We start from the raw sequence: 17,345 nt of genomic DNA, 5'->3' as shown, positions 1-17,345 counted from the left end.
GGTGTCAAATGATAAAGAGCCGACCATCTTAGCCCTACAGCTCTCGCTGGCAGTGAATGCGAGTAACAATCCTTGGGATTCAAGCACAGGCACAACATCTCGTAGACGCATCGTTGCTACGATAAAGCGTAGCAGATGCGTAGGCCTTGCTACAGACAGCTACGCTACAAAATTACGCAGGTACCCATTCGGCTACGGCTACGGTCCGATTCGAAACTTAAGATTACCTAAAGATACGATATGGATTGGATATGTCAGTGTCAAGTGACGTTTTTGTTTGAAGAAACGTCTCTTTCGAATCTGACATATCTAATTCATATGGTATCTTTATCAAATGTTTGACGTATCTTAAAGTTGGAATCGGGTCGATACGACGAACAATGCTTATAGTTATAAGATGTCACAGCGATACGATACCGAAGTGTCAGTGTCAACAGTAATGTTATTGGTTGAAGAAACGTCACTTTCTACGTCTATAAAATGTCTATAAAAGGTCTCCAGTTCCATTCTACTTGATTTTTTTGACTTATCAAAATTGCATTTGTCTTGACAATCTTTCGTGAGCGACTACAGGATAAGGCAAGTTGTCAAAATTATATCCACATTGACATGAGTTTGTCGTTGCATTTGGATAAAATTAGACTAGCTTAAAGAGTAAGTAAGGTTGCCAGAGCTCAAAAAGGGTGCGGAGTGTTAGGGTCGGCAACACACATGTAACTCCTCTGAATCAGCAAGACTAAAATATTAGGTAGCGAGAAATAACGAACATTTTTACGTTGTGTCCGAGATATATGTACTTATTTCAGTTATTTGAGGCGCGAGGTCCCTCGGACCGCGAGGTTGGTTGGCGTTGCAGGTTGGTTGGTTGGCGGTGGCCCACGTCGCCCACGCCTAAGGCCGCCTCTGGGATCAGGGGTACATACTAGGCTACGGAGACTGGTCATCAGGCAGACCGTATGCTTGTTTGCCACCGATGTAGTATAAAACAAAAGCTCTTCTTTGAGCGAAATAAATATACGAAATATTGTTTCGAAAAAAAAAAATTAATTTTCCGTTCGGTTACGAAAGAAGGAAGATTTTTTATGGAACACGGTGAAGTAACTGAAATCGCTTTTATATTGTACAGAATAGGGAGCTTATCTATTAATCGAATTTTATCATAATTTGATGGAAATAAATTCGACCTCAAGATAAATAAAAATGAGCCCATCTTGATGTTTCTAAATACGCCTCCTATGTTACTTGTAAAAGCTGTACTTACGTTAACCGTTTTGTTTGGCCAAAAGCAAAGGACAGTAACATTTTGAAATTTAATTTCAAGGTACATAAATAAATAAAATCAGTCAAGTGTTTCCGGTAGGTAACTCTGTTCTGTAATAAACACATTGTTTTTGCACAAATGTAGGTACTTACGTCGTATAAAATCATGTCCAGGGTCGTTGTCTGGGTCACCTGTTGAACCGTCAATAACTATTGCCTCTCGCTCTAACACCAACTCAAACGACTGTCCTTCTCTATCGACACTTCAAAATACTCAAAAATCCTATTATTACAAACGCATATGTATTGGAAAAACACTAAAGTTCACATTTGAATAAAAACAAATGCAACATGTTTACGTTTAATTTGAAATTCGAACGCGAGCAATTCGTAATTCAAAATTGCGCAATATAGATACGGCAGTGAAGTCAATGTTTTTTTTTAAAGCTTAGGCACGAGTGCGATTCTCAACAGTCAGAGTCACACTGAGGAGGTGAGCACTGGTCGTAGACAAAATATTTCTTTTTTTTTTCACGCGTTGCACAGGCGCTACGCGCCTCAGCCGGTGAAGCACTGAAGTGAAAGCCCACTGAAGGGAGACTGAGTACTGGCTGTAGTTTTCTTTTTCTCGCGAGGCACAGGCGATGTCTGTAACAGCCAGTGTGACACTGAGGGAGGTTGCGGTGTAGTCGGGTGCGGTTGTTCTAATTCACTTAGTGCCGCGCGTTGTTTTGAATTTAAACTTTTGAAATGAGAATAATTGTGTTTTGTTTTCTGGGTTTGTGATTGTTGGAAGTTGGAAAAAGGCCAGTTTGGGTAACGATATTTACTTAAATACATTCGGTTTGTTTAAAGGTTATTATTATGGATACCTAGCGTAACGTAGGAGTAGAAAAAAATGGCTGAAAATGTGTACTTTTTCTCGAACATTTTTCATTGCTTTGTCTAATTAGCTATTTATACAGCAAAGTTAAATAGCAAACCGGCCAAGTGCGTGTCGGACCACCTCATTGAGTTGACGGTAGGTAATTAACGATTTTTTTTTCTCAGCTGTGGCCACTAGGTACAACACCCAAACAGTGGGTAACAGACACACGTGTGAGGGTCATGTGCGAGTCAATCACGCACATGAGTTGTCATCGTCACGTTACCTTAATTGAATTACGAGGCTTCACACGCACGGGACGCGCACGTTGAGCACTGAGAGTGGGATCTCAGTGAATCTCGGACTGCTACGTCCAAACAGGAGATACTTACAAACTGAAAAGCTTTTGGCAAAAAATTTATTATTGATACAGGTTTTTTCGCTGACTGTACTTCTCTCTCCTCAGACACATTGAATTTATTGTAATAGAGAGGTTAAGTCTAAGAAAACGTGCCCCTTAGTTTGACATCCAACACAGATGGCGCTGTACTGCGCCATATGTTTTTCGGTCACAGCTTTTGACAATCAGAGTTACTGCAAAATGTATGGAGTAGTACAGCGCCATCTTGCTTACCTCTCAAATTCATTGTCTTAGATTTTACACATCTTAATCAAGCAATCTATTTTTGCCATAGGTAACTCTCATCGAGACAATTCTAACAAGCCCAAAAGCAATTATAGTTCGTTTTTTTAGCATTAGAAAGAAGGTAAGCAATTTCCACGTGTATTTTTATTAAAAACACTTAAGTCACGGCAAATATGTAGGAATTACAAATCATATACTATCATTTAATTACATATTATTATTATGATTTTGGAGTGTTAGGGTCGGCAACGCGCATGTAACTCCTCTGAATTTGCAGACATACATAGGCTACGGAGACTGCTTAGTATCAGGCGGGCCACAAGCTTGTTTGCCACCGACGTAGTATACAAAAAATTACATTATATTGCTTTCAGAATAGTTATAGATTTTAAAACTTGTTTTATCACAAATTTCCTATGACCTACTTCTGTCTCCATCATCAGATCAGCTCAATGGTACCATAATATTGCATTGTCACCCGACTTACATATTGTATGCAAGTTCACTTTCATTAATTAACTACACGTCACCAGATGGCGCTACTAGTAACAGAATGCACACAACTCGCGACGCAGCACAGCCGCTGCACCGATACCACTACTCTATGAATGCTAGTTACGCCGCCTACCAATAGATGGCGCGGTGATCGAGTTAGAATTCGCTATAATTAACGTTAGTTCAACTTACAGTAATAGCATATACTAATATATGCATGCAATAAACCATGGAAGTGTCAAAGTGTCATCAAAAAACCTTTAATAGAATACTTGAACAAAAAAATCAAATCATAGACAGCGCACTTCACTCCGTAAATAACGCCTAGGTTCTTAGCTACTCTAGCGCTACTCTGGAGAGATTTGAACTATTATTTATAGCTGACAGCTTGACACTTTTGCAACAGTTCTGCCTATGGAGATTGCGTTCCTTAACTCTACCTTCCATAAGTTCTACCATAAGATAAGAGATGTCACTCCTCTTAATTCCACACTCCATAGCAATAAACCATAGATTAGTAAGTACATTACTACTGTATCAGCATATCGTTAGAACACTATTTGAAATGTAAAACAATGTTTTACATGCAAAAATATCAAACCATTATCAAACATTGACGGATAGGTCTGAGGCGGGCAACCCCATATTTTCCGCCGAGGTATGTAAAGTGCTTTTCTCAAATATGCAATGAAATAAAAATAAAAATAGGACGATGATGATTGTTTCATGTCCTAATGTGATAGGCTGATAGGTTATTCAGTGCGTGGGTATTGAAGGCAAACAAAAATTTGATTATTTTGGCGCTACGACGCACGCCATTACGCTATTTTTTTTTTTCGTTTTTTTTATTATTACTTTGGGGTTTCCTAAAGGGGAAAAAAAATGATTATTTTTGTGCGACAACGCACGGTTTAGGAGATCTTTATAGGGCTGAAACTCCTAAACCGGGCGTCGTAGCGCAAAAATAATCAATTTTTCGTTCATCTTTAGGAAACCCTGATAAAATAAAAATTAAATACAAAAAAGAAAAAAAGCGGCCAAGTGCGAGTCGGACTCGCGCATGAAGGGTTCCGTACCATTAATGACGTATTAAAAAAAATCTACTTACTAGATCTTGTTCAACATTTTACCACTTTGGACACACATTTTACCACTTTGGAAGTGTCTCTCGCGCAAACTATTCATTTTAGAAAAAAATTATATTAGAAACCTAAATATCATTTTTTGAAGACCTATCCATAGATACCCCACACGTATGGGTTTGATGAAACAATTTTTTTTTTTAATTTTATGACGTATTAAAAAAAACTACTTACTAGATCTCGTTCAAACCAATTTTCGGTGGAAGTTTGCATGGCAATGTATATCATATATTTTTTTTAGATTTGTCATTCTGTTATTTTAGAAGTTACAGGGGGGGGGACACATTTTTTCACTTTGGGAGTGTCTCTCGCGCAAACTATTCAGTTTAGAAAAAAATGATATTAGGAACTTAAATATCATTTTTGAAGACCTATCCATAGATACCCCACACGTATAGGTTTGATGATTTTTTTTTTTAATTTTATGACGTATTAAAAAAAACTACTCACTAGATCTCGTTCAAACCAATTTTCGGTGGAAGTTTGCATGGTAATGTATATCATATATTTTTTTTGATTTTTTCATTCTGTTATTTTAGAAGTTACAGGGGGGGGGCACACATTTTACCACTTTGGAAGTGTCTCTCGCGCAAACTATTCATTTTAGAAAAAAAATATATTAGAAACCTCCATATCATTTTGGAAGACCTATCCATAGATACCCCACACGTATGGGTTTGATGAGAAAAGATTTTTTGAGTTTCAGTTCTAAGTATGGGGAACCCCCAAAATTTATTGTTTTTTTTTTTTCTATTTTTGTGTGAACATCTTAATGCGGTTCATAGAATGCATCCACTTACTAAGTTTGAACAGTATAGCTCTTATAGTTTCGGAAAAAAGTGGCTGTGACATAATCGGACAGACAGACGGACATGACGAATATATAAATATTTATAAATACTTAAATAACTCAAAACACCCATGACTCAGGAACAAATATCCATGCTCATCATACGAATAAGTGCCCTTACCAGGATTTGAACCCGGGACCATCAGCTTCGTAGGCAGGGTCACTACCAACTAGGCCAAACCGGTCTTTAACGTCAAACAACAAACAAACGTTTTTGGACTTTTTTTGATACTTAAACGCTTTTTTTATTTAGAAATATAACAATTAGATAGTAAAAAGACGGTAAAAACCTACTTCTACAATTATTATTTATATTATATCTATCCAAAAGCGAATTCGAGGAACTGTCATAGGGAACATCATTCGCCGCGTTAAGTTATAATTATAACAATTTACATTTACAATCACTAAAATATCACAGCAAATTTTGAAATTTGGCAAGCTACTTTTTTTTTATACTACGTCGGTGGAAAACAAGCATAGGCCTGCCTGATGGTAAGCAGTCTCCGTAGCCTGTGTACGCCTGCAACTCCAGAGGAGTCACATGCGCGTTGCCGACCCTAGCATCCCCCCCCCCCCCCTCGTTGAGCTCTGGCAACCGTACTCACCGGCAGGAACACAACACTATGAGACTTACACACTTACACTTAGGGAACCTTATTCTAGTTATTCTTATTATACACGGTGTTTTTTGTATCCGTTAATTTCAAGGGTGCATTCCTGAGCTTAAATTATGTAACTTTCTCAAAGAAACCGGTATTCTAATTAACTCCATTTCGGAGATAATCAATATTTAATTTTTATCTTATAAGGCCCTTACGAGCGTGTACACTTGCCTTAGGGCCCGTTTACATATTGATTAGTGTTTAGTTCAAGTGTATACATTCGCTTCTAAACGTAAGTACTATCTCGGACGATCGATGTTTAAAATGACATGGATATGTCACAGTTTTCAATTGTTTAGTTGAGTTGAATGTAATGCCCGTATTATAAAAACGCTATATGCAACATTTAAATACTTTTTATCACAATAAAAAAAAAAAACAAAAAAAAAAACATTCTTTTTTTAAATTAACTATGCCATTTAGTTTCTTTAAACGTACAGTCAAGTGCAAAATTATGTATCGAAAGAAACATCTCATAAATATGGTACTACGCTCTTATTACACTGGAATAAGATGCTATGGGACATATTTTTGAGTAAGATGTGTACACCCATATTTTTACACTTGACTGTACTTACCGATACCCCGAAGTTAACGGAATTCAATAAAAACACGGTGTATATCCGCACATATCCGACGCAGACTACACATACACCTCATTATATAAACAACTAAATAACATTACGCAGTTATTTAGTTGAACCCTGTCAATAGGGGATATTATGCAAAACTCTGCATAGAGCGCCTCTAGCACACACTGAAGGTGCTGCGCAGGTGCGCCAACGTCGCCTCTAACAGCAGCCATAGACTTGACTAGACGCCGCCGCTCGGGAGATGCTAGTGCGGGGTAGATCTTATTCCCATCTCCAGGATGTATTCGAGGTGATCTGTGGTATTAATCTTCACAATTATTCAACATCCTCCTCAAATTCTTCCTCCTCCTCGCATTCCTCCTCATACCACTCGATCTCCTCGTCAGAATCCTCAAACTCACTTTCTTCGTCGTACTCATTAATCGTTTTCTCGAACACTACTGTTAATCCTTCATACGTTGTCTTCATCTCTTGGTATTGCCCAGGACATTGAGACTCCTGGCGTTTCTGTTAAAATAAATAGCATTAGTTAACCTTTTGAACGCCACGCCTATCGAACGCGGCGCGTAATCGTGAACCTTGTCGGTACACATGAAGGTTGATATTGGGCTTTAGCCGCGCACGTCAAATGACGTCTTTGGCGGTCAAAAGGTTAAAAGGAGTATCGTTATAGTAGGTACTTTTAGGTATTTAAATAAACGCAAACAAAGAATTTGTACATTTTCGGGTAGTTATAACATTTATTGGTTAACCAACCAAATACAAAACCGCCTGGATCTGTCACTGAACAACCTGACTTTAACCTACATTATTTGATCGTGTAATATTCTCATCTACCCTCAACTGGCTTAAGGAGTCATTTGAGGGTAGATTTTGTTTACGTTTATTCAAATACCTAAAAGTACAGACTTAACAAGCCAATTTTGTTGGTAAGAAAAGGCGGCTTTGGCGTATTTTTTCTTTGACATCTTTTTTACCATACATAAAGTTCAGTCGGCAGCCTCTAACCTAGCTTCATAGTGTAGGTAACACTATGAAGCTGGGTTAGAGGCTACAATCAAATTTAGCGAACGTTACAACGGTCACGGGTGGTTTGGTGCTACCGACCTCTGGCACGGATTAGACTAGTATTATCACGCGATATTCGGGGTATTGACGAAGTATCGCATAATATTGAAGCGTATTAAAACCCAAACTATTTGATGACTAGCTATACTACTGACTAGTGTTGGTTTAGACTCGAGGGCTTTGAGTGCTCTGCTTTAAGACTCGACTCAGTTTTTCACTCTTATAATTAAGACGAAAATCGAGTTATTTTCAACTTATTAGAGACCCGAGTCTTTTGTAGACTTGAGTCCTTTTTGGAGAACTTGTAATTTTATTCCAAATAACTTTGAAATGCGTTGTCTTTATGTAAAATTCATGGATGTACATAACATAAATCATACAATAACGCCTATTTCCTTTACTGTTGTTTAGGTAAAACCTATAAAATTGTTGACTTAATCTTTATTCGGAGATTCGATTCCTTTTTAGTTGCTGTTAAAAAGACTCAATAAAGGACTCGACTCGGGACTTAAAAGACTCAGAAGTTTTTAAATCTCTGAGTCTCGTAAAAACAAGTCGAGTTCATCAATTTAGACTCGAAAGACTTGAGTTCCTACCAACACTACTACTGACATCAGGGCTATAACCGAGAAAATCGAAGTTCGTCAATTGCGAGCATTTTTCTCTGTCACTCTAATTACGTCTGAGTGAGAGTAAAAGAGAATGATCCCCGCAATTTGCGAATTTCGGTTTTCGCGGTAGGCCCCAGATAATACTGAAAGTCTGATCCGTGTCCATGTGATGTGTCTGTTGTAGTTTTGAGTACAACAGACATTTATAGTTTGTTCTTATTTTTCATGTGAAAATAGTTACCAAACTATGAAAAAATTGCTCTAAAAATGTGCTTAGAAATGTTTTTCTGTTTCAAGTTTTATCTATTTGTTGGCATGGCATGGCACGGTAAAGATGTGTCGTGATACGTACACGCCACATGTCCCCGAGGTTGGTGCGGCCGAGCTGGAGGCGCAGGCGCCCCGCCCGCCGCGCGCGCCGGGAGCGCCGGCGTCAGCTGAGTCGCGCCTTCGATCGTTAGCGACTACAAAGTGTATGTTCAATATAGAACAAAACATAAAAATTTAAATATGAAGTGAAGCGCCAGTTCGACGGCTCGAGAACTTGGCAATATTCGATACGTTGATGAGAACGATAAATTCAATTAATCGGCCGAATACCTCAATGTAACGAAAATCGCATGCGAAAATTTCGAATCGTCTGAAAGACCTGCGCCAAAGACCAGGGTGCGTAGCCAACATGCCATCGTTCACGCTCCGTAGCGAAGGAAACGCAACGATCACTGTCAAACTAAATATCAAACATCTTTATGGTATATAAATTATATTACTAATATGGAAGAGTTACTAAAATAGAGAGAGATAGCTACGCTACGCTATGGAGCGCAAACGATTGGTATGTTGAGTAAGCACCCAAAGTCTCAAGCTTGGCTACTATCAAATAAATAAATAAATATTATGGGCCATTATTACACTAATTGACTAAGTCCCACAGTAAGCTCAATGAGGCTTGTGTTGAGGGTACTTAGACAACGATATATATAATATATAAATATTTATAAATACTTAAATACATAGAAAAACACCCATGACTCAGGAACAAATATCCATGCTCATCACACGAATAAATGCCCTTACCAGGATTTGAACCCGGGACCATCAGCTTCGTAAGCAGGGTCACTAACCACTAGGCCAAACCGGTCGTCAAAATTTCATACTTTTATTAATATGTCATGATACATGATACTGTCACGATAGTATATCAGAACTTAATGAGGTAATCAATAGCGCCCTTGATTGGTTTTCTATTTGGTTCTCAGTAAATAATCTTACATTGAATAGTAGAAAAACTAAATCGATTTTATTCAATAGGTACTAGTCCTAGATGCACCGATTCCTTATTTCTTAACATAAATGGAGAAATAGTGGACAAGTTGAGATTGTAAAATTTTTGAGCGTGTTGATTGACTCTAACCTAAATTGGAAGCCGCAATTACAGGATTTCAATAATTCAATGAGTTCAGGTTGTTTTGCTTTGAGAAGTTTACGGGAAGAAACAAAAATTGAACAGCTTAAGGCGGTCTACTACGCCCTCATAGAATCTAAATTGCGATATAGTATTAAATTGTGGGGTAACAGTTACCAATATAATACTAAAAGTGCTTTCTTGATGCAAAAAAGGGCTATCCGAATTATATTTAGAATACCACAATGGGAATCGTGTAGGGAGCATTTTAAAAAACTTAAGATCTTGACAGTGCCTTGCATTTATATTTTAGTTCTCCTGTCAGGTCTAGTCAAAAATTTAGAGGAAACTGAAAGCGATTACGACAGAGCTTTGAGACTTGCAACGAGAAGAAAAGACTTTAAAAATAGTTTAGTGCCAAAATTCAAAATTGTACAGCATTCAGCAAGCTACCAGGCAGTTCATCTTTTTAATAAATTACCGATAGAGTATAAACAGATCTCTGACTGTAAGGTGTTCAAGCGCAAGTTAAAGGCTTTTCTAGTAGAAAAATGTTATAACTCTATAAAGGAATTTGTTTTTTTATTTTATGGTAGTGGACGCAAATGAGCAGATGGATCACCTGATGGTAAGCGATTACCGCCGCCGCCCATGGACACCTGCAACACCAGATGGGTTGCAAGTGCGTTGCCGGATTTAAGATGGGAGTACGCTCTTTTCTTGACGCTACTGTCTTCCAAGCCGAGACGTACGCTATAATTGCCTGTGTGCATGAGAATATAGCTAGGCAAACCCAAGGGAAGAATATCTATATACTCAGCGACAGTCAGGCTGCACTCAAAGCGCTCATGGCGCCCAGAGTGGACTCTAGACTGGTATACAATGGTGTCCAAGCTCTGGACAAGCTTGGAAGACAAAATAAAGTGCAACTGGTATGGATCCCAGAGCAGGGCGCGAGGGATTCACAGGCAATAAAAATGCAGATGAACTTGCCAGAGCCGGATCTGTAAGTGACCACATAGGTCCGGAACCATTCGTGGGGCTCTCACAGGGAACCATTATAACAGCTATCAAAGACCACACTAAGACCAGGCACCAAAAAGAATGGGACGACAGTCTGACGGGTCTAAAGCACTCAAAGCTCTTCATACAAGGAGTAGACTCCGGTTGGAGCAAAAATCTAAGGGAACTTAGCAGGAGACAACTCCAAATTATAACAGGGGTGGTTTACGGGTCATTATGGGGTCAAAAGAGTTTTGGCCGGGATTCCCATTGTCGAATGATTGGTGAAGAGGAAGAGACAGTAACACACCTAATGTGTGAATGTCACGCCCACGCCAGACAAAGAATGAAGGACTTTGGAGCAGGCTATCTGGAACCAAAGGAATTCAAAAGGCTACCCATAAGCTCCAGCACCCGGCACATGGAAATGGTCAAAAAACCCACCGCCTACAACTTATCTGCTTTGCCTAAAGGTTGACTGGTAGAGAATGCCTTACGGCATTAAGTTCGCCTATTGTACAGTGTGTTTTCTTATGTGCAATAAAGATTAAATAAATAAATAAATAAAAAAGCTCTTGAGTAGCTAATGGGGCAACTACACAAAAGATCCTTATGGGTCGAAGTGTATCCGCAAGGGCCCCCGAAAATTAGAAGATAAGATAACTTATACATACTGTGCCATATATACTGTATTTTGACAAGTTTTCGTAGATAATAAAATGTGACATTGATGCATCAAGGCGGTTTGTTTACAAAGGGCCTACCGGGAAACGCGGAAACCAAAATTTAGTTATCTGCCTCTTTATTGCGCAAATATGCAAGAATGATAGATGTTTAGACGAAATTTCGATTTTTCGATGTGATGGATTGTGGTAGTGGCGCCCCTTACGCAGAGTTTTGCGTAATATTCCCTATTCTAACAACCCCAAATACAATAGTTTGCGTTGTTTTATCACAGAATTGCCATGGATACCTCCTGTCTCCATCATCAGATCAGCTTTATGTCATCATAATATTGCATTGTCATTCGATTTACATATGTAAGTATGAAATATTTCAGCCTAATCGGAAATCGGGAAGTGGGTCAAATTTAGCTACTAAGATTTGACCCACACTAACATACATACTAACGGGGCAAGTTAAATAAAAGCTTATAAAAAATATATACATATATAAAAATAATTTTTTGCTTTTTGTAGTCGTACCTATCTGACATCCAACATCAGAACAGACAATGTAAAAACTATCTAATGCAAGAATATATGCGCCTAAAGGAGGCAAGGGTCAATCCATAACTGTCAAAAAACAATTTATACGTTACTCCCGACTAAATAAAACACTGACCTCAGAAATCTTTTCATATAACCTCAACAAGTACCTCAAGCTTGGGGCATCCACGCACGAGCTCCAGCACATCGTCGTCCTTCGCGTTGACCTGGTCCAGCTTGAGCGACGTGAGCGCTCCGCCGTGCCGACTGATCACCTCGACGAACCCAAACCTATCTGAAAAATAAGTTTATTGTCAAACATTCAATGGCTGTATCTATAATTGCTAGAAAGTTGCACACTCACATTCACAGTCCAACAGCTCCAAGGATCTCAGCGCCGTGCAGCCCCGCAGCACCTTTTCCAAGTCACAGGACTCCAGTTCAAATGATACACCAAGGTGCTCTAACCTGGACAGCTGACCCACTTTCTCAGGGAAACCAAAGAGCATGATTGCACTCTGCAGCTCCAACCGCTCCAGTTTAGCCATCTTTTCCAACTCAAACTGCACATCATAACCTATCTCCTTATTAACTCTAGCCACTTTCAGTTCTGTCAGGCTCCCAAGACGATCAGCAACTGAATATCGTATGAACTGTAAGTTGTTACAGGATTCGAGGACAAGAGATTTTAAATTTGTCGTGTTTATACTGCTGAAACAATGACCAGTCAAAAAACGGCAGTAGCGGAATTCGATTTTTTCTAAGGCTTTATCAGCTATAAATTGGCTGAAAGTATTGTCCCCTACCTGAAAAAAAAGTATATTTAAGTATCACAAACCAATCGTCTTTGACTTTCCAGTTCAAAACTCAGGTTCCAATATTTTATATATTTTCTGCAATAAATGCATTTAACCCTATAGCAAATTTTGCACCTTTTATATGTTGGCATGAAAAGCAAAATCTAGTTACTTAAGTCTTTGTTGCGCATTTATTAGTAATTATTTTCGCACTTACAGAACACCGATAGAAAGACACCTGCTGCAGTAACTTAAAGTTGTCATGTAGATTGTACTGGCGCAGTTCAGACTCAGTGCATTCAATACGGGACGCCTGTAATATTAATATTACTTTAACCTCTAGCTGCCACATTCAAAACTTGTCTAGACAAAAGCTATTTTGATTTGTTAAAACAAAAGTTCAAATTACAATCAAATGAGAGATATTTTCATGTGCCTCGGGCGGCTAGAAGATAAATATCAGTCTGGCATGTCTTTTATATGCTATTATTTGTGAAAATAATAATTATTTATGAATAAGCAGTTCAAATATCCGTCTTTAAAAGATCATAAATTACTACACATATTCAATTGATTTATTCAAACTCTGTGAGACAGTAAAATAAAGTACAATAAAAACCGGCCAAGAGCATGTCGGGCCACGCTCAGTGTAGGGTTCCGTAGTTACTCTTCCGTCACAATAAGCTAAACTGGAGCTTAAAGTATAAGTACGCTCAGTGTAGGGTTCCGTAGTTACTCTTCCGTCACAATAAGCTAAACTGGAGCTTAAAGTATAAGTAAGTAAGTAAGTAAATAAATATTCTTTATTGCACCAACAATTATACATTATAGTAAATTGTTAACCAAGGGATGAAACGGTACCTTTCACCCGAGTTAAACAAATAGGCAAATTTGCATAATCAGTACCTAATTAAAATAAGTCTTTTTACTATGAAGGGAAAACTTTTTGCGATAACTCAAAAACAGCTAAACTGATCATGTCCGCTATAGTTTTCATTTAATGTCTTTCTTAAGCTCTACTTCCACGATTTTTTTCATATTTTTTGGACCTATGGTTCAAAAGTTAGAGGGGGGGACACATTTTTTTTTTCTTTTGGAGCGATTATCTCCGAATATATATCTTGAAAAACCGTATTAGTTTTGAAAGACCTTTCCAATGATACCCTACACTCTAGGGTTAAAGCGAAAAAAAAATTTCACCCCCACTTTACGTGTAGGGGAGGTACCCTAAAAAGAAAATAAATTTTTTAGATTTTATTGTACGACTTTGTCGGCTTTATTGATTTATATATCCATGCCAATTTTCAGCTTTCTAGCACTAACGACCACGCAGCAAAGCCTCGGACAGACAGACAGACAGACAAACGGACATGGCGAAACTATAAGGGTTCCTAGTTGACTACGGAACCCTAAAAAAGGATGTCATGGTAGAAGACAATCTTTATAAGTTTTACAGTACATATGGTGCTTCTTTACCGCACTAGTGTGAATATTAGCATATTACGTTACTGTGTCCTGTAATATGCTAATTTTCGCACTAGTGCGGTAAAGTAGCACCATATGTACTATAAAATACTATTATAGTACTACCTGAAGGGCTCCTAAGTTGGGGCAGTTTTCTTTAATCATTGCTAGATTCTCCAAATTGATGCAGTAAATGGATGTAACTGATGAGCCTAGTTTCTTGGTCCAACATTCAAAAGACTTATATTTTGATGGCATTAAGGTGCAGGTGTTAAATGGATTTTCTTTCTTTTTCCAATCATTTTTCTCAATGGTTATATGAACTCCTGTAAAAGAAAATATTGTTAATTGATATTGCATCACAGCAGTGTCTACAGACAAACTTTGTTACAGCATTCGCCAACTTTTGTAAGTACTTATTTTCCCATTTTCATTGTTATGACACTTATGACAAATAAGATTTTACCCACAATTTCCGATATCGTATCACAGTATAACATTTTTTTTTGTTTTTTTATTTAATCTTTATTGCACATGAAGAGGACAAATGGCGGAATTAATGCCGAAAGCCATTCTCTACCAGTCAACCATGGACTAAACCGAAAGATCTAGTTGGTGCAGGGTCAGAATACAGCTAGAGTAAAATGGGAAAAAATGAACACAAAATTATATATATATATATATATATATATTTTATTTTTATTTTTTTACTGATCGGCTATTGGCTATAATATAATATTATACATACATAAATAAATAAATAAATACAGATACATAAATATATACCCATTGTGAAACATCATGAGGACGACATTTGAACCTTGTCATACAGATGCTTGCGCAACATGATGGTGAAGGAATTCAACATGAAACCTGTACATTAAACATTTAAAAAAGTTAGCGTAAAAATCTGTGAGAAAATGTTTATACTACTACAGTTAAATACACCTCACCTCGCAAGTACATGAGCACCACCGCCTGCCACCGGCGGCTGGCGCGCTCTGTCCGTATGAGCTCCTGCGCGGGCACGTACTGCAGCACGGCGTGCCAGCAGTCCTCATTCAGGTAATCCAGTATCGTCCTTTCATTAGTTACTTCTGGTTCTAACATCTGCAATAAATAAATAAATAAATATTATAGGACATTATTACACAAATTGACTAAGTCCCACAGTAAGCTCAATAAGGCTTGTGTTGAGGGTACTTAGACAACGATATATATGTATAATATATAAATATTTATAAATACTTAAATACATAGAAAACACCCATGACTCAGGAACAAATATCCATGCTCATCACACGAATAAATGCAATAAAATTTCAAAACCCTAGAGCTCATACTGGCGGCAGAACGCGGCGGTACATCGCGTGTCGCCGTAGGCGGTTTTATTTAACGCGCCGCAACCGTTGGTTTAAGCATGGTGTGTGTGGCCTTCCCGGCGTCAAGCGCAAGCGCAAAATAGAATCGAAGTTGCGGCTTGGCTTGGCTCGCAGTTCATATTAGCCCTAAAATCGTAAAAACGTTTACATTTGCGTAAAGTATACGTTCTTAAATGCAATAATATGAAAATGGTACTTACATTAATCACTGTTCAAAGTTACTAGTAATATAAGATTTGCCTCACAACTTTTTCACACACATTCAATTTCGCAAGAAAGTATTAATTGAATTATTCGGCGTTTTTTAACTTTTTCAAACTTTGTTTACAACAACAGTGTCATTATCAACAGTGAAGACATGGAGGAGATATAAAGTGGAGGACGCTCTAACTTTTTTGCCATACTAAATTGAACCTTATCACTGAGGCAGAAAGGTGTTCGTACCAGACTAGAGAAAACGGTCCACATGAGATAGCAAAAGTGGGGTGCAGTGTCTGACTCGCACATGTTGCCAATGTTAAAAAGATACCATTGAGGTTGTATTTATATCAATATACTACCGAAATTAAATAGTAGTCATAGTCATAGTAGTCATAGTATCTTTATTCATGAACAATACAGAATTGTGTTTGAATATATGTACATAAAGTGAAAAACATGAGAAAAACAACAACAAAGAACTTATCAAATGTAGGTACCTACAAGTAAACAAATAAATATCAATCTAAAAATACGGCAACATTTAAATACTAAATAATAACAAGAGAAACAATACTTAAGACTTAAACAACATTAAACACTTCATCTACCGTATAAAAACATCCTCTCAACAAAAACTGTTTCAATTTGTGTTTGAAGATATTATACTTTGAAATTGTTTTAAGCTCTTCAGGTAATTTGTTAAATAATTTAACAGCCTGGTGTCTTGTACAGTGCTCCTCTACTTTCGATAATGGACGGAAGTTAACTTTTATATTTTTGGTGCGCGACACTTTGCGCATCTCCTGTTCTTCATCAGTTTCAAATCTAGAGCTATGTTTAACGAGATCCGTGAGTAATATAAGCACATATAAACTAGGCACCGTAAGGATACCAAGTTTTTGAAAATATTGCCTGCAAGATGTCCTTTGTGGGATGCGAAACATGATTCTAATAGCTCTTTTTTGAGAAATAAGAGCTCTATTGATGTTATACTGGAAGCTGTTTCCCCATAGCATAATACTGTATCTCAATTTAGCCTCTATTAGCGCATAATAAACTATTTTAAGATGGTCTATGTCAATTTCGTCTCTGAGGGTTACATAAGGTATTTAATTTAGTGCTATAATTAGAGTCGGTTCTGATATCTTTTAAGTCATTTGTAAATAATTATGTTGTCAATATTATTAACTGATTAAACCAACCATGTACACAAATAAAAATCAACATTAATTTTTATATGATAGACATTGTAGTAAATTTGAATATTAATTGGTATCCCCAACTTGATGATTATATTTTGAAGATATTTTGCACTGAATGTCAATCAGTTTAAGAACAGACTAGACAAATACTTAACCAGCGCAAAGAATAGATTTTAAGTGAAGATCATCCAGATACAGGCTACTATCAGTTGTTTCAACTGCCTGCCTGATTAATAATAATAATATTTTCAAAATACGTGAATGGCGGCGCTCAGCATTTTTGTGAAGCTTTTTACAGAATAGAAAAAATACTATATCCATCCCTTTTCATGCTAGCACGGCGAAAAGACAGTATGATTATCTCTGACTATGTATGAATAAGAAAAGATCCTGGCCAAACTATATATTCCATGTTATACTAACATCCCACATACATATGACTTATGGTCACCCTAATTAGAAAGAGATGCAACGGCCCACTTTGGCTTC

General features: G+C 37.6%; 2 protein-coding genes across 3 annotated transcripts in view; both read right to left on the bottom strand.

The window, feature by feature from the left end:
- LOC133518487 (dual specificity tyrosine-phosphorylation-regulated kinase 2) overlaps window positions 1–1,915 on the bottom strand; it is a 136,311-nt gene extending 134,396 nt beyond the window's left edge. The window contains exon 1 of the mRNA XM_061852202.1: window positions 1,414–1,915. The gene's annotated coding sequence lies outside the window, so the exon portion shown is untranslated. The remainder of the gene's footprint in view (window positions 1–1,413) is intronic.
- A 981-nt stretch (window positions 1,916–2,896) lies between these two features.
- Window positions 2,897–16,731, bottom strand: LOC133518488 (uncharacterized). 2 transcript variants are annotated; one of them, XM_061852205.1, is made up of 7 exons: window positions 15,654–16,731; window positions 15,025–15,579; window positions 14,198–14,397; window positions 12,825–12,920; window positions 12,175–12,616; window positions 11,981–12,105; window positions 2,897–7,023 (listed from the first exon to the last, which is right to left on the bottom strand). In XM_061852205.1, the coding sequence occupies exons 2-7, from the start codon at window positions 15,179–15,181 to the stop codon at window positions 6,832–6,834; spliced, it is 1,212 nt and encodes a 403-aa protein (XP_061708189.1). In that variant the 5' UTR covers window positions 15,182–15,579; window positions 15,654–16,731; the 3' UTR covers window positions 2,897–6,831. The 2 variants fall into 2 exon arrangements, with proteins under 2 accessions (XP_061708189.1, XP_061708188.1); XM_061852204.1 differs by having other exon boundaries at window positions 15,025–15,181.
- Between the last annotated feature and the right edge of the window lie 614 nt (window positions 16,732–17,345).

Source organism: Cydia pomonella, chromosome 5 (assembly GCF_033807575.1).
Source record: "Cydia pomonella isolate Wapato2018A chromosome 5, ilCydPomo1, whole genome shotgun sequence".
NCBI lineage: Eukaryota > Metazoa > Arthropoda > Insecta > Lepidoptera > Tortricidae > Cydia > Cydia pomonella.
This window is presented reverse-complemented; position numbering and strand designations above follow the sequence as displayed.